Source organism: Rhineura floridana, chromosome 3 (assembly GCF_030035675.1).
Source record: "Rhineura floridana isolate rRhiFlo1 chromosome 3, rRhiFlo1.hap2, whole genome shotgun sequence".
NCBI lineage: Eukaryota > Metazoa > Chordata > Lepidosauria > Squamata > Rhineuridae > Rhineura > Rhineura floridana.
Genome location: NC_084482.1, coordinates 132,111,480 through 132,133,121, shown reverse-complemented (window position 1 = coordinate 132,133,121; position 21,642 = coordinate 132,111,480). Strand labels below are relative to the sequence as shown.

Below are 21,642 nucleotides of genomic sequence, written 5' to 3'. Positions count from 1 at the left end.
TTAGTAACAGAGTGAGCAGTTCCAGCATGGCATTTTCTCTATTTCCCTAATAGCAGGAACAAAATATAAAGGCTACACCTGAGTTTGAGACATTTACGGGACTTGCTCTGTTTCCTTGATCCCCTTGTTTACTGTATATGCCTGGGGGAGGTAACTTTCCAGCAAATGGAGATAAACTGAGATGTTGGAGTCAGAAAAGCAAAATGAGGATCACAGGTCAAGTTGTCTTCTCGTATAAAAAAATTTGATTGCAGCCTTATTTACCCATATAGATTTGACAATGCATATACCCAGTGACTGGGGCATGGCAATTATCGTACCAATACATAAAAAAGGCTCGTTGCATGAACTGGCCAATTTTAGACCAATAAGTCTTCTAAATATTGTCTGCAAATTATATTCGGCCCATTTATATAATAAACTAATTTTATGGATAGATCAAAATGAAATATTGGCTCCAGAGCAAGCGGGATTCCGGACAGGACGCTCAACAATTGATCATGCATTAGTCCTGCAATATTTTATTAATAAATATAAGAGCGAATCAAGGAGTGCGTTATATACAGCATTTATCGATTTAAAAACAGCTTTCGATTCCATCTTAAGAGAAAGACTATGGAAAAAGCTTATTGAATTTAATATTGATATCCGCCTACTGACTCTTATTCGAGCACTATATAATAATACATTTCTTCGAGTCAGATGCAACAATAAAGGTCAATTAACTGATCCCATACCTACCTTCAAAGGGGTCAAACAAGGATGTATTCTTGCTCCGTTACTATTTAATCTATATATAAATCCAATTATTGATAAGCTAACAGCAATTCCATCACATCCTCCAAAACTAATGACCTATTCTAGACCGATACTGTTGTACGCTGACGATATTGTGCTAATTTCACGAACCCCGGTAGGTCTGCGACGATTGTTATCCGCCCTTACTTCATTTTGTCAGGAAGAATCTCTGGTGATAAACTATGATAAAACTAAGATAATGATTTTTTCTAATAAAAAACCAAAACATATTTGGAGGATAAACGATCACTTAATCGAACAAGTTAGAGTATTTAAATATCTAGGTTTGACTTTCCAAGCTTCTGGCTCATGGGCCTCCCACATGAAACAATCAGTTACTAATGCAAAAAGAACCATGAAGGCCTTATTGTCCTTCTACTATACCAAAGGAGGTCAAATTCCCATAGCTGCCATAAAAGTTTTTAAGGCGAAAATAATCCCTCAACTCTTATATGGCTCTCAAGTTTCAACTGTTGAGAAACTTACCCAGTTGGAAGCGGTTCAAAATTCTTTTCTTAGAGCCATCTTTGCAATTCCCACCTGTGTTCCTAGTTTCATTTTAAGAATGGAAGCGGGACTTCCTTCTATAGAATCTCGAGTATGGTCACTTAGAATAAACACCTGGCTTAAATTACTCTTTAACCCAATAGGTTTGGCTCCCCACATTCTATAAGACAAATTTTATTCTTCATGGGAAAGGACAAACATGGATAAATTATCCAATCTCGGCTTTTCACTCCCCATAAACTCATCAATGGGTTATATGAAAGCTAAAGAGCACATTTTTTTAAGAATTAAAGACATTGATCTTCAACAACACCTGATGCTCGTCAAAAAACATATATATAATACTAACCCCCAATATCCTATGTCATATATATCCAATCTACCTTTACCTAAACACCGTAAGGCGTTTATGAAGGCAAGATTAAATTGCTTACCTTCTGCAATTTTGCAAGGCAGATTTAATAAGACACCTTACTCTGACAGAAAGTGTCCTTGTGGTGAAGGTGCGCTAGAGACATTAGCTCATGTTTTACTTCATTGCAAATATAATGAATCTAGACGACAATTAATTAAACCCTTAATTACCCACTTACCTGGAAGAAGTGAAGCCTTCTATGTTCAGTACCTCCTTTCGGACCATTTGTTTCACATAACTGAAATTGTAGCTAAGTTTTGTGCTGCTGCTATTACCATCAGGAAATTATTAACTTTAGAGAATTAATATGTTAATACCCATGTACTGCGCCTCATAATTTTATCTTTGTATAATGGTATATTTTTATATCTCTACTTTTGGTCAATGACCATAATAAAGATTGACTGACTGATCACAGGTCAAGAAGCAGGCCAGGATCAGAATTCTGTGAAGGTAGGCAAGTCAGGTGAGGGGGGTTCAAAGGGGAAAAATGGGCAATCGGGCTAGTAAGACTGGGCTAGCCAAGGAATGGCTTGTAGAGAAGATCTGGTAACATTACTAGGGCCTGAGGCTGAGAAAGTGACTGAGCCCTGGGGCAGTGTCACCAAGGGGAGCATTCCACCTCCTGGAATCTCAGATTGCAGCTTTAGCAAGAAAAATGTGTATCCACTGGGTCCTGATGCCCTCAAGTGAACCTGTAAATAAGCCCACCCAACTATGCTGATTTCATGGCCTCACATTAATTCTACAGTCTATATTTATGTCATCAGATGGCAGCTTTTGGGGGCCTGTAATTTCTTGGAGGGTTTATAGTTAGGGCACATGTTTTAAACCTACACCTAAAAATCCTGTAATGTGATAAACATGCGTTTGTAAATTTGGGTATTATACATCATTGCAACTTTGAGTGACAACCAGCACATGAACAGCCGTCACAGATCAAACACCACATCATCTAAACTCCTCCTCAGTGAAGCCAAATCGCCTGTTCAGATAAGAGTCACAGAGAGAGAGAGATTATCTGGTCAGATATTGTGTCAATGCACCCTCAGCTTTGCCCTGAAAAGGTAAAAATAGCCATTTGTATGAAAGATGGCCATTTAGGAGTCTATATACGCATTTTCCTAATAACAATTCTACTAACATACTGTTAGCATTTACTGCAGCAATGGGGAACCTATGATCCTCCAGATGTCACAGGACTACGATCCCCATCATCCCTCACCATTGGCCATGCTGGCTATAGATTATAGAAGTTGGAGTACAACAACATCTGGAGTGCCACAGTTCCCGCTTCTCTGGTTTACTCTTACGGCATTTGAGTCAAAGGGCAGGTTCCTTATTTGTAGGTGAATTGTCAGTGCCTGTCCAGAACTTTACATGCAGGAGCCAAGGGCTAAACATGATTATACAGCAGCCTTCACCAGCCTGCTGCCCTCCAATATTTTGGTCTACATCATCCTTAACCATTGACAATGCTTGCTGGGGATGATGAGAATTGTAGTCCATAACATCTGGGGGGGCACCAGGATAAGAGAGGCTGTTCTAAGATATCTCATTATATAGATAATATTTCCCCAGTGATTTGTTTGTACAGGTGGCCCAAAATCTGATTTTGGAGATATTATTGACTAAATCCTTCTTTGTTACTGAATTTTGTATTTGTTTCTTTTTATATATATGTATTATTGTAGGTACAGTGAAACTTCTTGGTTAGTATATGCTTTTATGTTGATTCATAATTATTTAGAAAATCCTCTTCACCACCTCCAGTAGATTTAATAAGGAAACTGGGAACTGAAGGCAGAGTCATCAGGAACATTCAGGAGAAGAACGTATCATGATGATTTATTCAAATTTTTACTCAAATTAATGTGCAGATTAGGACCATTATTCATTAATGGCAGTTTATGAAGTTTTCATTTAAAGGAGATTAATCTAAATCCTTCACAATCCCCAAGCAATCCTGTCATGGAAGAAGCAATTCTCAGCAGATCTTTGCAAAGATTAATGAGGGCTTCTGAACTGCTTTCCACATAAAGGCTTCGAAGTTTAAAATGAACAAACAGGAGAACAAGGAAACTTTATTTGTGGCTTGGCCCAGCCTGGCATGGCCATAGTCATTGCCAAAAAGACAAAATTGCTCCAAGGCAATTTAAATACAGTGCTGCGTTGCTGCAGTGGCTCTTCTTCATGCTTATGAGGAAATAGTAATGGAAACAGGGAGAGGGGCGGCTGCTCTGAGAGCCCTCCCCATAGGAAGCCGTCTGGCTATAAGCCATGCTCTGTCTTGGTCTGCTAGGGGATGATGGTTTCCCTTATTTATAGCCTGCTTTTCTTTTTCCAGACCAAAACAGCTTCCTAAATGTCATAAAGCTACAATTGGTATAAAAAGCTACTGTAGACTGAAACAGCGAATACAGCCCACAGACCCATTGCATGGAGCAAAATGATCACAAAACCTCAGCTGGCGTAACTGTACTTCCACACATTCATCCCATTACTTTTGCCTCACCCATTCTGCCTTTTCCTTCCCTTCTTCTGCAGTCTCTTCCGCAGTTGCAAGTTGGATTGTAAAAGCTCCTCAGGGCTGAGTCCCTGTCTCCCTGCTTAGGTTACTTGGTAAAGGGCCAGGTACATTGCTTTTTGGAAATAAAGCGGGCTATTTCCTTCAGCACCTTGTGAGATTTTGCCTCTTGTACTTTGTTTATTCTGGAAAGGGTGTTGCCCCCCTTCCCCTTCCCCTCCCCCCCCCAATGAAGGCTCCCAGACCTTCTTCACTGGCTCTAAGACAGGGGTACGCATTGTGGCACCCTCCAGATATTGCTGGGCTGCAGCTCCAGTCATTCCTAACCATTGGCCACGATGACTGGGGTTGATGGGAGTTGGAGTGCAAACAACATCTGGAGGATTGGCAAGCCCTGAGTCTAAGTTCTGAAGGGCCTAAACTATGTGGGGCTTTATAGGTCAAAGTGTATAAAGTCCTGTACGGCCTTGGCCCTGTGTGAAAGTTTGAGATGCTCTACGCAACTTGGGAATGCACAGGTAGTCACTGCAGTTGCCATTGCACTGGTTAAACATACTTCTCCCAACTTGTACAAGAGGTGAGCTGCTTCATTTTGTCCTAGCTAGAATTTCCAAACAGTCTTCAAGGGCAGCTCACAGAAAGCACATTGCCACTGTCAGTCTTTGCAGTTACAAAGGCACCTGAGGCACAGGCAAGATACTCTGTCTGTAGGACACAGCTCAGCTGACATATTGGATGTAATCTCTTCTCCCTAAACTGCAACCTGAGATTCCAGAAGCTATGCCAGGTGAATATTATGCCAGGTGGATTGCCTAATGACAAAATTGGGTGCCATAAGCCTGTTGATGATATCTCAGCACTGTTGCCCTGTCAAGGTACATTGCAAGGTACCTGAAGTGCAGGATGGAGGCTGCTGAAGAGAACAATGTGCAGTTTAGATTTTTTTTTGGAGGGGGGGGGGATCAGCCCTAAGTTTTTGGAGCTTATTTGCAGAAACATTTGGGGGGCGCATCCACAGGGTGCTTTTGTTGCCTTTGGGGGCTTCCGTTGCTTAGCAGCTAGCAGGGTCTGTCTTCTTTCCACCTGTTCAACCTCTTCATTTACAAAAGCAATATAAAACTCTAGTGTTCCCTCCTGGCAAGGAAACAGCTGCTACAAAGCTACCTTCAGAATTTCTAACACTCAGGGAAGGGGGAGGAGGTAAAGCACAGTCTATCTCCTGCTGAAAGGCAGCCATTTTAGTGCAGGGATAGGAAACCTGTGATCCTCCAAAAGTTGTTGGACCCCAACCCTTATCAACTTCTGCTGGTATGACCAATGACCATGAATGATGGGAGTTGTAGTCCAGCGATACCTGCAGGGCCACAGGTTCCCCACCCCTGTTTTAACGTGACTGGGAAGATTCCATTGCTTTATTGCCATGAGTGACTCTTGGGTTATGGACCCCGCTGAGCTACCTGCTGCGCCCAGCAACTGGTATGTCACTACCAAGGATCTTGAGCTGCAAATCAAATTTGTGTGGGAACAATTAAGTTCTTTTATTTCCCAATGACTGCACTTTCTAACTAGCTCTTCTTTCCATCTCCTAGCAAGTCACTGGGGCTTCTTATTTTGTAATCCTAATATCTCAGAGCACTAGCTTTGCAGCCTTGCTTAGTTACAATCTTGGCATTGGTCTATACCCCTCTGCATTTGGTGAGGAGCAGTTTGTCTTACTATCCTTTTCTAAAAATTGTTTTTGCTTAACTTGCAGCTTCTGGTGTGTCTAGTTCCCTAATGGAAGCCAGATGATTTTAAAGCAAGCCCTGCTCCATAAATTATTCACTTCCTCATTTGATCCATCAAATTGGCTGGACAAGAAGACCTCTGGACTTTCCCAGCAGAGCAGTGACTAGCACTGCTTGTAGAGGCTGAGGTAAGATGACAGTCTGGGTTGCAGGCATGGGTAGGCTGGTAATGGAGAGAAACCTGCCCACATGTCCCCAATCTGTCTCACCCACTTATTTTTGAGTGTGGCTCGAAATATTAATTTCCCCTTTCCTATATTTCAGGAGAATTATGCAGGTGAACTCAGACCATGGTCTCTGTCTTTAAGGGCTGGCCTGTTGCTGGCAGAGCTTTCTGGCAGCCCACTTCTCACTCCACCAGTGAGGCATCTTCTCTCAGCATGTCCCTCCAGGAACATGGGCTTCATTTCTTTCGCAGTGCTGTTGCCAGAGTCCTGCCAGGGCCCATGCTGAAGAGGGCCCTGGTTCTAGAGCCGGGTGGATGCCCCAGGCTTGTGTTGCATGGTCAGCCTTTTGAACTGAGGAGGAACTTGTATCTGGTTGGCTTTGGGAAGGCCGTTCTGGGAATGGCAGCTGCAGCAGAGGACATCCTTGGGGATTACCTCTCTCGGGGAATAATTAGTGTTCCTCAAGGCATCCAAGAAACTCTGCAGCATACAGGAAGGAGGTATTTACTTTTTGTTTATTTATTTAGAACATTTCCAGTCCACTCTTAATTTTAAAAGATAATCCCAGAACATGGCATGAGGAAGTAAGGCCCTCTTATAGGGTGATTAAATACAAAACCAGGCCCAGGGGAGCAACTTCAAGGGTCCCCTTATGGATTTTACATAACTTCAGTCTCACTCTTGATTGTGTCTACAGAAGCTGGGCTTAACTTTTCTGCCAAAAATATCTGCCATCTAAACCCAGGCCTATAGAGTCCTTTTACCCCTTACTCAATGCCAGCAGAGAACAAACAAAAACTCTATGCTGCCATTTGGCTTGTGTTAAATCCCTTGGAGAGAAATCCCAAGCTGGAAGTTTCCAAGTCAAAAACGTTCTAGGGGCTTGTTTCTTACAGTCAGTTGTGGACAACCACTTTCAACTCCTGCCTTGTTTTCCTGTTTAAGGGTTTTTGAACATGTTACAATTTTACTGCTTAAGAGTTCCTGGAGTACAGCATCCCTTAGGGAAAACACAGTGATCTCTGATAGATCCAAGACATCAGCAAAATTTAGCTGAAATCCTCTGTAATTATTGGTCCCTGTAGAATGGATTGTTGTGTCAGAATAACAGTGTGTGTTTGTTGTATTCACATGTGTCTTGGGTATGGTGATAATGTTTTTGTTCTGGTTTTAGTAATCCTGGTTGTTCAGCTGGAATCAAACCGTACTTCCATAAGTAACTAGCAGGTCTTGAGAGATATGACTACATCTGACCCCAGAACTGAACAACTGTCAGTTTATTGGCAACAGAGTACAGATCTATAAAAAATAATTGGATTTCATGAAGCAGTTGGGGGGGGTATTGCACTACTGCCCTGTGAGTCTTCATTTGTATGTGTGTTTAATGGTAAGCCAAGTGTGGTTCAGAAGATATCCTGTTAACCTTTTTTTAAAAAAAAAAAACCCTGAAGGGTGATTTTGCTGAAGCCCCAGAGCCGCATCCAAGTCATGGAAGGAGCTAAGCACAACCTTCCTGACAGAGCAGCTATGAAGGCAGCCAGCGCTATCCGGAATCTGGCCAAGTGCCTGATGGCAGAGGACCTTCTCCTGGTGCTGATCTCAGGTAACACCTTAGGATCTTCTTATGATCCCAGAACAGGGGCCTGGGCTTTACTGAGGGATCCTGTTTTCTCTTCTTTTCTTTGCTCTCTTATCATCCTTCTTTCCCTTTTTCTCATCTGATTCATGTTTCCTCCCACTTGTGAAGGGAAGAAGCCACTCCTTAAACTTGCCTGGCAAACTAGGTCAAGTTGCTGTTGCAAAGAAAGCAGAGCTGGAGCGTAAAGCGGTTCAGAGTTGTTCCTCAACATGATTCCTACACTGGTGACAGCTTCACAGCATGTGTGTTTGAATGTGCTCTTCTGGCATCAGGGTGATCACAGAGGCCTGGCCTCTGAAGGAAGCTTTTTCCTCTCCTCTCTGCCTGCTTGCTTTGGAAATGGTGTCACTGTTGGCCCAGGTAGTCCTGTCTGCCATCTGTTCTCGGTTTCTCCATCTTGAGAAGAGCTGCATTTTGGGAATCATGGCAATTTTGAGATGCTTGCTGGGGGAATAAAAATCTAATGTGGAATGCTAATACTTAGTGTAAAGTCTCTGCATCAAACATTTTAAATCAGTTTTCTGCAGTAGATTTTGCCAAGCAATATTTGTCAGTTGTTTTATCTCTTTTTCTCTCTGGTTCAGTCTTCTTGCCTCTCCTTTTTTGAAAAGCAATTTGAAATCTGTGGGTCTCACTTGGTAATTAATCTCTGAATTAGATTTCTCTTCTTGTATTGCAGTTTCCTAAGTCTCGCAATACACTACCTTTTGTTTCTCAGAACACTTGCATGTATATTGAAGTAGCATAGTATGGTTTCTCCAGGAGGTGGCAGTCCAAAATCAGAAAATGTAAAAACAATGCCATTCCAAAGTGCTATGGATGGGGGGCAAGAGCAGAACATGTGTATGCATAGAGCAGGGCTAAAGAAACTTATCTTCAATCTGCACTGAATGGGTTGAGAAGCAAATGAATGGGATTTTTTTCCTTTTTGGTATGCACTGATGAAACTGATCTTTTGACAGAGGTCTCAGTTGAAGTCAGAGCAGAATGCCTGTAGCTTTTCAATATTATATGGATTATTGGACTGCTGCACCCACAACTTGTATTGCTGCCCTGTGGATGGAAGCTGGTCTAGGAAGTTGTGCTGGTATTGCAGCCATATCTTGAAGTTACTTGGATGAGATTGGTTTTTTATATCCATTTCAGTTGGGGTTCAGGCTGTTTTGACACTGAGACCACCTTGGTTGCCCTGTATGACGATCTATGTTGGAGGGGGGGAGCTTGTCCCTGTTGATTCTCCTTTATCTCCCAGCAGCTTTCAACACCATTGACTATGGTACTCTTTTGGGGATGCTGTCTGGGTTGGGAGTAGGGGAAGCTACTTGGACAGTCAGCTCCAGGAGGTTGTGCTGGTGGGGTGTAGTTCAGCTCCATGAAGCTCTCTGTCTATTGGTCACCCCAGTGAAGTCCACTTGTCACCAGCTTGGTGCCTGGGAAAGATTTTTTTTGTTTTCCCAAGCATTGGTACAGCACCAATGTTTGGATTTTTTAAAATTCTAACTATATTTTTAATATGTTTATGTATTTTATTATTGTATTTTTACCCTCGGAAATCACTTTGGGAATTTTTGTAGTGAAAGCGATATATAAGTAGATAACAACTAAATCCTACTCAGAGTAGATTCACTGAAATTAATGAACATAAGTTACTCATGTTTATTAATTTCAGTGGATCTGCTCTGAGTAGGACTAGCGTGGAATAACACCCAATAAACCTAAGCCAACTGTGTCTGCCACCATTAAGGATGCCAGATGTGTCATTATGCAAAGCTGGTATTTAATACAGATGGGTTGTAGCAGGGGCAAAAGAAGGGTAGAACAAGAGGCAACATATGTACATGTCATTCAGAATATATTTCAGCTAAATTGGTAGAACTCTACATGCTTGATAATAGTGTAGTTAAATTATTTATTTTAAGCATTGTTATCTATCACATGCTATTAATTTGGGTTGGAGGAGGTAACTTTTTAAACTTAGCAATATAAAAATTACCAAACCATAGGTATCCACACATCTTTCTCCAATATTTCCTTAACACAGAGAAAGTGTGTTTAAATACATTTCAGTAAATGTACTAGCTCAGATTTTTCTGGGCCTGCAGGAAGAAGAAATTCCAGTTCTGGGAGGCAGCAGCTAAGAATGCCTGCCTGGGTGCCCTAACTGGTATTATTTCAATATGTGGAAGCTGGACCAAAGCAATTGTTATGGAACTTGCGGAGGGAGAAGGTGGTCTCTAAAGCAGCCTTTCCCAGCTTTTGGGTCCCCAGATGTTGCTGGACTACAATTCCCATCATTCCTGACCATTGGCCAACAACCTCTGGGGACCCAAAGGTTGGGAAAGGCTGCTCTAAAATATTCATGCTGCTCATGTGAAGAAACATTCACTGATCCTTATCATGGATAATACATACATGTGGGTGCCAGGGATGGGGGTCTGTCGGCCTGTGCCGGTTCAAAAGCATTCTGTCAACCTAACAGGCCAGTATCAATTTGAGTTTGTTCTTTGTCTGCTAGTCACTGCTTTTACCAGTCCGGTTTTTCCACTGGCAAAAAATATTGTTATTAAAAGCAATATTTTAAAAGGAAATATCAATAATTTTAAAGGAAATATTGATATTTTGAAAGGAACTGTCAAATGAAAGAAAATATTGATAAATTTATCATTTTTAATATAGATACTTCAGAGGCAAATTGGGGGGAATCCATTTTCAAAATAGCCACAGAAAATCACCACATAAAAAGTCCAATCCACAATTATAAAGAATAAGCACATTTAGCATGTGTTTGATACTGTTTAAATTTTTAAATTGTGTTTTAATTTTTTTTATAAGATCTGTTTTAAATTGTATTTGTTTTAATGTTTTTAGTTACTGTAAACCGCCCAGAGAGCTTCGGCTATGGAGCGGTATAAAAGTATAATAAAATAAAATAAATAAAAAATTAATGGAAATTTCAGTACCAGATCCGAATTAGGCAGAATGCTAGCACATCCCTTGTGTGTGCTTATGTACACATTTCCCATATCTCAGTGTTGCCATAGTCAAGTTGCAGAGAGGTGTTCCTTGGGTACAATGAATTCTTAGTTGTCCATCTGAGTCCACCGTAAGTCCCCTGGCAGCTTCATCTCTTAGCTTCACGGTGTACAACTAATCTGCCGTACTGGGCAGAGAATTCTACGGCATTATTTACCTGAATGAAAGACTAGTTTGATGGGAATCTCCTTGCCCTTTGCCTACTTTTATCTTAACAAGATTTCTAGACCCTTAAAGCTTGCTGTAGACAGTTCTTCCTCTTGGGAACCTGTTTCAGAAACTCGCTTCTGAAAGAACCCTCTTTCTCTGGCTACTCTTGACTGGATTGCTAGTGATTGACAAAATGCCATGCCTACTTACTTGTTTTTTTTTTCTGGTTTGTTGTATTTTCCGTATGCTGTGTCTCAAACCTCAGAGCATTTATCATTTAATGGTAGCTTCTGTGCTGACTCTGGTACAAGGTTGCCCTCTACTCTTTCCACAATCCACCTGATCGTATCTCTCCATGGTCATCCTGTTAGTTGTGATCACACACCTGTCACTCAGGTTGCAAGGATGCCTGGTGCTTGCGCTATTTTTCTTTCCTTTGTTTACCCTCCCTTTTCCACCACTTGGATCACTTGCCAGAAGCTTTTAGCTGCAGTTCACTTCATTTCCATATTTTGTATAGTCTGGTGCTGTTCATTATGAATGAAGTCAATAAAACAATGAAGACTGCTGCATATATGTTAGTGTTACTTTCTCTTGCTTTCTCCTTGCATGCTGCTGTTTCTGTAGGTCAGAGGTGGCAAATTGAAACAGATTAGAGGACAGAATTCTTTACCCAGCAGATTCCCAGGAGCCATAACTATAATTTTTCACTGAAAAGTCACCCATTTTAATACATGGGGAATAGCAGGTCTAGTGGTTAACTTCTAAAATACCCTTTGCCATCTAGTACCAGTGTGCTACCTGTCCCGTCCTGCATATCAAAATCTCTTTACAAGTAGTGTCCTCAGTCAAAATTCCCCTAACCAGACTTTAGCACCCTGCAACTCTCCACCACCCTGCCACTCTCCACCACCACCCTGCCAGTCTAAATATCCCTGGTGTTATAGACTACTTCTTTGCAGATTTCTCTGGGGGCCACTGCTTCTTATTCTGCACCTGCCCTTCTTCGCTGAATATGCCAGCTAACTACAATCTGTTATCAGTTTTGCTTCATGTCCATGCACTGTACTCTCCTATATGTTTTGACATCTGAGCTGCTAATTTAGCGGCAGCAGTGGGAGAGGCTGATACTAAGCCCATGCAGTAACAGCAACTAGCCCTGGTAAGAGTGTTGCTTGCTAGCCCTGGAGTCTTGGATGAATAATTTGTGTGAAATGTGGTAGGAATGCCGCAAGCCATACTGAAGACCACAACAACTCTAATAAAGCCCCTAGGCTTTACATTTGACAGCCTTGTCCTAAATTCTTCTTCTATGCCTTTATTTCTTTTCTTAAGTCTTTTCTGAATCCATCCCAAACCTTGTTTGGTATGGCTTGAAAGAGAAGCAAGGGGAAGGAATAATAACATGCAACCACATCTATATAGAGCACCTCTCCCCTCCTAACTAGTGGGATGTGAATAGAACGGTAGCTTGCAGGTTTGCTTGTTTGATTTAATACATTTTTATTCTTCCTTTCATCCAAGAAGCTCAGGGCAACATGCATGATTCTTCCCCACTCATATTTATCCCTGCAACAGGTCAGATTGAAGGAGTGACTGGCCCAAGGTCACCCAACAAATGTCATAGCTGAGCTGGGATTTGAACCTGGGTCTTCCCAATCCTAATCTGATACTATATGAAGCTGGTGATGTCAAGCCAACTAGCATGGCCTGTGACTAGGGATGATGGAAGTTGGAGTCCAACAACATATGGAAGTGCCACAGGTTAGCTAAACCTGATCTACAGGGACAGCAGTGGAAAGTGGCAGCAGAGGAAATGTGTGTTGCTGATGGCTAGAAAAGAAACTGGAGATGTGGAAACTCTTGCCATCCTTTCTACCAATATGTTTGTAATGTTCTCACCATTACTTCAGCATACCATTTCCCTCAAAGACGTTTGCTCTCTGCAATTAGGCAAAGCCCAGTCCTTCCCTAGAATTCAGCTTCATTAAAGTAGCATTTCGTCATCAAAAAAGACCAAAATCCAAATGCAAAACTTGTTTGTTTATGACACTGTTGCAGCCTTCTGTTTGTCTCTTAAATAGATCTCATCCTTTCTGGAGCCATTCCCTCCACTAGAAAATTAACCAGGACTCTGTTTCCTCACAAATCCTTTTGCATTGCATCTGGACCCTTATAGTAGTCCACTTCTTGTTCCCCCTCATCACACACTTTTTGCCCATGTGACTGAACAGCAGTAGACTGGACATCGGGGAAAACTTCCTAACTGTTAGAGCCATACAACAATGGAACCAATTGCCTAGAGAGGTAGTGGGCTCTCTGACCCTGGAGGCATTCAAGAGGCAGCTGGACAGCCATCTGTTGGGAATGCTTTGATTTGGATTTCTGCACTGAGCAGGGGGTTGGACTCGATGGCCTTGTAGGCCACTTCCTACTCTACTATTCTATGATTCAGGTAAATAGTGGGCAAAGCTATCCAAAGAAGCACCTATCTTTTTCTAGAGTTATAGATTTCTTTCCAATGTGTTTTGGCTGAAGGTTTTCCTTTGTCTCATTGAAAGGCTCCTCTTCACAATGACCTGTATCATCACCTTTTCCCCTTCTCTTTTCTTCTCATTTCCTTTCTTTTTTATATCAGGATTACTATATCTCCCTCCTTTTTCATTCTTCATTCATTTTCAACTTCTATCTATTTCTTATCCTTGAATTTATCCAGCAATTTTGTTTCTCATTTACTTTCTCTGATTTTTCTGCACACTCACATTCCTCCTGGACCATCTTTCTTCAGATTTCTGTAAATTATGATTCACTATGGTGATCCTTCTGTCCTTTGGACTATATTGGTGCCACCGCCATTTCCAAAACTGCCTTCCATATAACAAAGCCAATTGTCTGACATTCAAATATAAACTAAAGAACAATGTGCTTGTCCTGACTTCTATCGATTCTCCATTAGCTGCCTGTGTTACTACATTGTGCTTTGACAGGCCTAGGACTGTACTGAGTCACTGTTGATGAGTCAGTGATGTAAGTTTTGAGAAGAAAGACTAATGCATTCAGAGGGAGTTTGTATGTGAATCTGCGTTTTAACCCCTTGGTATTAAAAGCACTCCCAGTTGTCATTCCAATAAACGATGCATGTGGCTGGTGAAAAATTTAGGCCAAAATGTGCTTCCAGTGCAACGGCAAGGGAAGAGAGAAAGGAAAAAGCTGGCTGCAAAATGCTTCCCTTAGCTATCTTGCCTGTACAGGACTAGTGTGTCTGTGATTGTGAGAAGGAACCCTGCTGTATTAAAACGTACTAACTGTGAAGTTCTGCATTTTAGGAGGCGGGTCAGCACTTTTACCTGCTCCCATCCCTCCAGTCACCCTTAAAGAGAAGGAAACCATCACCAAGATGCTTGCTTCGAAAGGAGCTACCATTCAAGAGCTGAACACCATCCGAAAGGCACTCTCCTTGTTAAAAGGTGGGGGGTTAGCACAGGCTGCCTATCCTGCCCAGGTGGGTATGAGATGCTGTCTGGCTTTGCCCAATGATTCTGGGAACATTTTGAAAGTAACACCATTTTTAACTCTAGTCAAATGTGGGTGGAATGGAAATACAGTAGACTGAAGTGCAGGAGGGCTGGACTGGGCTTCCTTTTCTTTTTTTAACTCATCATTGTCAGCGAGTACAAAACCAGTTGGCTCAGCTGAAGAGAAGATTGTAGGTAGTCATAGGCAGCCGAGGAACGGAGGGCACTGATAGTTACTGTCCTGAAAGGTTACCAGAATCTTTTTAGCGCTGTTGAGAGATCTTATACTTCCAGATTGCACTTGTAGGGATAAACCCCAAATTGCACACTCAGAATGAACTATGTAACAACAACAATCTGATGTCAAATCTTTGCAAAATGTGGCTGTTTTTCTTTTCTTTCCCAACCTTCCTTTCTTCCCCCTCCCCCCCCGCCCTGGGGTGAGGCTGTAAGAGGGCTTGGAGGGAATGGGATTGGTGGGCAAGGGGATTGGTGGGGAAATGGGAGGCCAATAGGGTATTAGGGAGCCAACATAGTGCCCTCCAGATGTTGCCAGACTGTCACCTAGCTGCAGTCAGCCTGGTCAATGGTCAGGAATGATGGGAGATGTTGTCCAACACTCCCCTGAACTAAAGCGTGCCCCCCTGTAAATCAGAAGAAGACCTACCTTGGTGAGACCCTTCTTTAGTTCTGAAGCCATTACCAGATATTTTTGCATCTTTCCACCCATAACCAGAAATTGCTTTTTTCAAAAAGAAAAGCAATAGAGAAAGAATAAGGTCTCTTTACTGAACAGATCACCTTAGCAGGGGAACTGCAATTTTCTGCTAAAAATCCCAAAGTATGCAGTCATCAATCTTGATTTATTCAGTTGTAATAGATTATGCAAATTGGGTAAATAATATGTGTAGTTGGTTTGGGGGAAGGGGAGAATACTTAAAAAAAGTTTTCTCTTTACATATACCTGAATGTACATTTAACAACACCAAAAATCTTACAGACTTATTTTTATCATGGACTAGGAAAAATGAGCCATTTCTCAAAGAAATGTGAAGGGCAGGAACCAATTTTGTCTGAGCAGTGAGAAAGAGGTTGAAAGTGACTCCAGGAGTGGCAAACACAATTGCTGTGTAAGCACCAGTGTTACACTAGTGTTTTCTGCAGTAGATATGCAATATTTAAAGACATGGCTAGGTCACTCCTATGTTTGCAGAAAACATGTGACACAAATGAATGTGAATGATGTAGCCATTTTATGTACATAGGATGTACAGTTGTCTTAGAACCTGGACAGAGAATATTTTTATATACCTATAACCCCTTCTCCCTTTTTACCTTCAACTCGTTTTCTCGGTGATCTCCTCACTTCCTCCTCTTCATCATGCTCTTTTCCATCACCCTCTGCTGTTGTGATGTTGCTTCTGCCACAGTTGATTCATGGAGCAGCATATTCCTTGATGCTAAATACTATTAACATGTCTTCCATCGGCAGCAGTGGTATTCAGTAACTATTGCCTTTGGCTTCAGCCAAAGGACTGTAGCGCACTAACAGAGCATCTTTGCATATAGAAGGTGCCAGGTTCGATCCCTGGTGTCTCTGGGTAGAGCTTGAGAATGCCCATGTTTGAAACCCTGGAGAATCACTGATATTCAGGATAGAAAATACTGAGCTAGATAGGCCAATGGTTTGACTCAGTATAAGGCAGCTTCCTATGTTCCTCTAAAATGTGCAGCCACAGAGAAGCACTAGGTATAACCAAAGGTACACTCTCCATTCCCAATACTGAGGCCCAGGAACCTGGCTAGAACCCAGGTGAATGTGTCTGCTAGAACACTGGTTTTCTCCTGGAGAATGGGGATCTCAGAGTGGATCATACATGCGTTAGGGGAAAAGGTGTAGCTCAGTGGTAGAGCATCTGCTCAATCCCCAGTACTTCCAGGTAGAGCTGGGAGAGATCCTGTCTGAAACCCTAGAGAACTGCTGCCAGACAGTGTAGAAGTACTGAGCAAGATGGACCAATGTATAAGGCAACTTCATAGGTTCCCCAGCTTTCTGGGAGGCAGGGGGAGATGTCCTGGGACAGCATGGCCCAACTGAAACAATGCCACAGACCACAGTTTGAAAAAACGCTGAATTGGTTGCTTTAATTTACATACAGCTCTGAAGTATACTTTATTTTTAGACAATGCACACATGTTGTGGCAGGCACCATCTTAGAAGGAGTCCCACCTATTAGAGAAAAAAGGAAAATGCCTTTGTTTAAAATGGTCTTTGCTATCTGCAGTTTCTACAAGCACTCATGAATCTATTAAATGCTGCAGCCATAATCCTATGTGTAGGATTAAATCCCATTGAGATCAATAGTGCTTTCTTTCTAGCTTGGTTAAGACTAGTCTCTTTGATTTAGAGATGAGCATATGAAGTGCCTTCTTTGAAACCAGTTGTTCCTGAAGTGGTGTGAGGGAATATGAAGCACCCTGTGATGTCTTTGACCTCTGGCAACTTTTTTTCACCTATGCACGCCATTACTTGATCTGCAGTCACTGAGCGATCAGCATGCATGGATGAACTTACCCTCAGTTGCCATTAAGACGCAAATTCAGGGTAGACACAGCTGACTGTTAATGAGTAGCATTTATCCACTGCCTTCGCTTCTTCTAGGTATTAAGTCTCATCCTCTCTGATGTCATTGGAGATCCATTGGACATTATTGCAAGTGGCCCTACTGTTGCCAGTTCTCACAGTACCCAGGACTGTTTTCAGATACTAGCTAAATATGATATGCTGAACACCTTGCCGGAGTCTGTGCAGTCAGTGCTCTCTGGCTCTGTCACAGGGTGTGCCACTCCCAAAGACTATTCCCATGTCTTCAATGTTGTCATTGGCTCTAACAGATTAGCTTTAGAGGAAGCGAAAAGCCAGGCTGAGAATCTGGGTTACTTAACTATGGTTCTGAGTGATGCTGTGTGTGGGGAAGTCAGCACTGTTGCCCATCTCTACAGCCTGTTGATTCAGCTCATTTGCTTGAGCGTCACAAGAGTTTCTGGAATTGACCCTTTAAAAGACAAGGTAAAAGCAGCACTCTTCAACTTGGAAGCACAGCTGGCAATCCCAGGCTTGAGCTGTATGGAGACTTTAAAAACTTTGCAAGAATTCCAAGTGGAAAGACCTGTTTGCCTTCTGGCTGGAGGAGAAACCACTGTGCAGCTTCAAGGAAATGGGAAGGGTGGAAGAAACCAAGAACTGGTTCTGCGAGTGGCCATGGAGCTTCACAAAACCAAGTCCACTGAAGGTGGCAGCTTCCTTGAGAAATATGAAGTTGTATTCCTGAGTGGTGGAACTGATGGACAAGATGGGCCAACAGAGGCCGCTGGAGCCTTCTGTAGCCAGGAGATGGTGGCTGAGGCCGAGCGGGAAGGTTTCAGCATAGAAACATTTTTACGTAATAATGATTCATACACATTCTTCACCCAGTTTCAAAGCAGGCGTCACCTTTTGATTACAGGCCTAACAGGCACAAATGTCATGGACATTCATGCTGTTTTAATCAGAGCCAGAAGTGGTTAGTGATGCACTAAACATTCAGATTCTTTAACGCAAAGGAAGAGCATCAAACGATGGGCAGTTCTAGGCCGCATAAAATAGAGAGCATTGCTCTTCAGGTTGTCAATATCAAGGACATTGCTGAAGGTTACAGTTGGACATACAATTTTCCCAAGGCAAGGATAGCCAGTGCCCAAGCATCCTGGGTATCAAGGCTTAGTACCTCCCTGTTTAAGTCCTACTCACATAAAATAATTTTTGGTAACATATTTTTACATTTGTAATTGATTTTCATAAGAGTATAAATGCTTAAATAAAATAATAAAATGAATGGCAGATACATTTAAGATCCTGTAAAGATACATGGGAAATACTAATACAACAAAGAGACACAAGTACAAAAATAAACGTAATAAAGGTCCAGGAGATACAAAAAATAGTTATATTGAAGGTGCTGTGAAATTATACAAGGACGGAACATCCAACCAGAACAACTCATGACATTTAGCAGCATGTTGAGTGTTGATTCAGATAATATAGCAACTGGGGATTTTGTTGGTAAGAATTGTTTTGATACATTAACATTGCATTGTAGTCATTGACCTGGTTCTCACATCACCCAGCCTTATGCTTTTTTCTTGGCTTACTACTTGTGGTTTGTTTGGGAGAAACAAATCACAAGCCTGGGTTGAGACATAATGACAAGTCAGATTGTCTTGTTTCCTCTCCAGCATGGCATCAGAAAGTGCAGGAGAGCAGCAAATCGGGAACTTTGGAGCAGTATGCACAATCACACTGCTTATTCACATTAAAACATAGTTTATATGAACTGGTTTAATGTGGCATGTGAACTAGGCCACTGGATTCATCTAACAGCAAGATAATCTATGTTGCTGTAGACACAACATTTATTGTCACATGAGCCTTTGCAAGCAGACAGCAGCCTACTTCCGCATATGCATAAATTCAGAACTCACCTGAAGGAGTTAAGTCTTAACAGCCAAACATGAGCCTTTGCTTTGATTCTTGACTCATTCCAATGTGATGTCTGTAACTACGTATGCTCATTCAGGAGTTTTGGAGTGCGTTGTCATCAGTATGCTGATGACACGCAACTCTACTTCTCCTTTTCATCTTCTTCAGGTGAGGCTGTCAATGTGCTGAACCGTTGCCTGGCCGCGATAATGGACTGGATGAGAGCTAACAAACTGAGGCTCAATCCAGACAAGACTGAGATGCTGTTGGTGCGGGGTTTCTCTGATCAGGTGGTGGATATATACCCTGTCCTGGACGGGGTTACACTCCCCCTAAAGGACCAGGTTCGTAGTCTGGGAGTTTTTTTAGATCCTTCCCTGTCACTGGAGGCTCAAGTAGCCTCGGTGGCACGGAATGCATTTTACCATCTTCGGTTGGTAGCCCAGCTACGTCCCTATCTGAGTGGGGAGGACCTCACATCAGTTGTACATGCTCTGGTAACCTCGCGATTGGATTACTGCAATGCGCTCTACGTAGGGCTGCCTCTGAAGACAGTCCGGAAGCTATAGCTGGTGCAAAACGCGGAGGCCAGATTGATAACGAGGACCAAACGGTCCGAACACATAACACCCGTTCTGGCTCGCCTGCACTGGCTTCCAATTTGCTTCCGGGCCAGATTCAAAGTGCTGGTTTTGACCTATAAAGCCTTATACGGCGTGGGACCACAATACCTGTTGGAACGCGTCTCCCAATACGAACCTGCCCGGACACTGCGTTCTTCATCGAAGGCCCTCCTCCGAGCTCCGACTCATAGAGAAGCTCGGAGGGTGGTAACAAGAACTAGGGCATTCTCAGTGGTGGCCCCCGAATTGTGGAACAGTCTCCCTGATGAGGTGCGCTTGGCGCCGACATTGTTTTCCTTTCGGCGCCAAGTTAAAACCTTCCTCTTTTCCAAGGCTTTTAATTTAATTTAATTTTAAAACCTGCTGTAATTGTTTTTAGATTTTTTATTTTTTGTATTTTTCATTCGATGTTATTGGATTTTATTGTATATACCTGTTTGCTTTCTTGTTCACCGCCCAGAGAGCTATGCTAGTCGGGCGGTATAGAAATTTAATAAATAATAATAATAATTCAAGACATTGGCTTTCTTGGCTTCTGTGTCTACACAGATAGGAACCCAGTGGTCCCTGGAAGGGCAGGATCATCGGCATTTGCTGCCCAACAAATTCCCTAACTGAGCTGACAGAGGTAGTCTCGGAGGTACTGTTGCAGTCCCCTAGACTTTTGGTACTCCATGCCGAGACTGCTTTATCTGGGGCGGCTCAGGACTTCATGGCCTCCATGACAACCATGGGGCTGTCTGAGGTTGTTACCGGCCCAACGCATGTGTCGGGACATACTCTTGATTTGATCTTCGCCACTGGGCATGGAGATGGTGATCTGGCGGTTGGGGATTTGTCATCTACCCCATTGTCATGGACAGATCACCGCTTGCTGAAGTTTAGGCTCACAGCGACCCTTTCCCTCTGCAAGGGTGGGGGACCTATTAAATTGGTCCGCCCCCGGAGACTAATGGATCCTGAGGGTTTCCAAAGGGCTCTGGGGGATTTTCCGACTGAGAAGACTGGTGCTCCTGTCGAAGCCCTGGTTGGATTGTGGAATACGGAGCTGACCCGGGCGGTTGACACGATCGCTCCCATGCGCCCCCTCCTATGTAGAGCTCATACAGCTCCATGGTATACCGTGGAGCTGAGAGTGATGAAGCAAGAGAGGAGAAGGCTTGAGTGCAGATGGAGGCGAACTCCTGACGAATGCAATTATGCTTTGGTAAGTGCTTCTTCTAAGCGGTATATAGTAGCGGTGAGGGCAGCAAAAAAGAGATATTTTGCTGCCACAATTAAGGCATCTCTCTCCCGCCTGGCGGAGCTCTTTAAAATTGTACGAGGGCTTTTACATTCTGGCCCTTGGGATATTATGGATTCATCTGTAGCCCGCTGTGATGAGTTCGCGAGGCACTTCCAGGATAAGATCGCATGCATTCGCCGGGACTTAGACTCCAATGTTATGACAGTGAGTTCCAACGAAGCATCCAGAATGCGGTCTTGTCCTTATTTATTAGATGAGTTTCAGTCTGTACAGCTTGAGGATGTTGACAAGATCCTTGGACTGGTGCGGGCGACCACATCTGTTCTGGACCCTTGCCCCTCTTGGCTGGTGAAAGCTGGCAGGACCGGAACCGCCGGCGGGGCCAAGGAGATAATAAACGCCTCTTTGAGAGAGGGAGTGGTCCCTGACTGCCTAAAAGAGGCGGTAGTGAGACCGCTCCTGAAGAAATCCTCTTTGGACCCAGATAACCTGAACAACTATAGACCTGTGGCGAATGTTCTGTTCTTGGGCAAGGTACTGGAACGGGTGGTTGCCGGCCAGCTCCAGGGGCTCTTGGATGACACTGATTATCTTGATCCATTTCAATCCGGTTTTAGGCCTGGTTTTGGCACTGAAACAGCCTTGGTCGCCCTGTACGATGACCTTTGTCGGGAGAGGGACAGGGGGAGTGTGACTCTGTTGATTCTCCTTGATCT

The 21,642-nt window shown here is 42.9% G+C and overlaps 1 protein-coding gene across 7 annotated transcripts in view; it reads left to right on the top strand.

Annotated features, from left to right (window-relative positions):
• GLYCTK (glycerate kinase) overlaps positions 1-20,128 on the top strand; it is a 34,316-nt gene extending 14,188 nt beyond the window's left edge. For 3 of the 7 annotated variants that reach the window (XM_061617946.1, XM_061617951.1, XM_061617947.1), the window contains 5 exons: positions 6,001-6,162; positions 6,299-6,701; positions 7,653-7,804; positions 14,350-14,525; positions 17,201-20,128. In XM_061617946.1, the coding sequence (XP_061473930.1) occupies positions 6,325-6,701; positions 7,653-7,804; positions 14,350-14,525; positions 17,201-18,106 (1,611 nt within the window). In that variant the 5' untranslated portion in view covers positions 6,001-6,162; positions 6,299-6,324 and the 3' untranslated portion in view covers positions 18,107-20,128. Of the gene's footprint in view, positions 1-2,142; positions 2,174-4,160; positions 4,355-4,785; positions 4,825-4,861; positions 5,035-6,000; positions 6,163-6,298; positions 6,702-7,652; positions 7,805-14,349; positions 14,526-17,200 lie in introns of those variants that run through there. The other 4 variants (XM_061617949.1, XM_061617952.1, XM_061617950.1 and 1 more) reach the window with 4 other exon arrangements.
• The last annotated feature ends 1,514 nt before the right edge of the window (positions 20,129-21,642 follow it).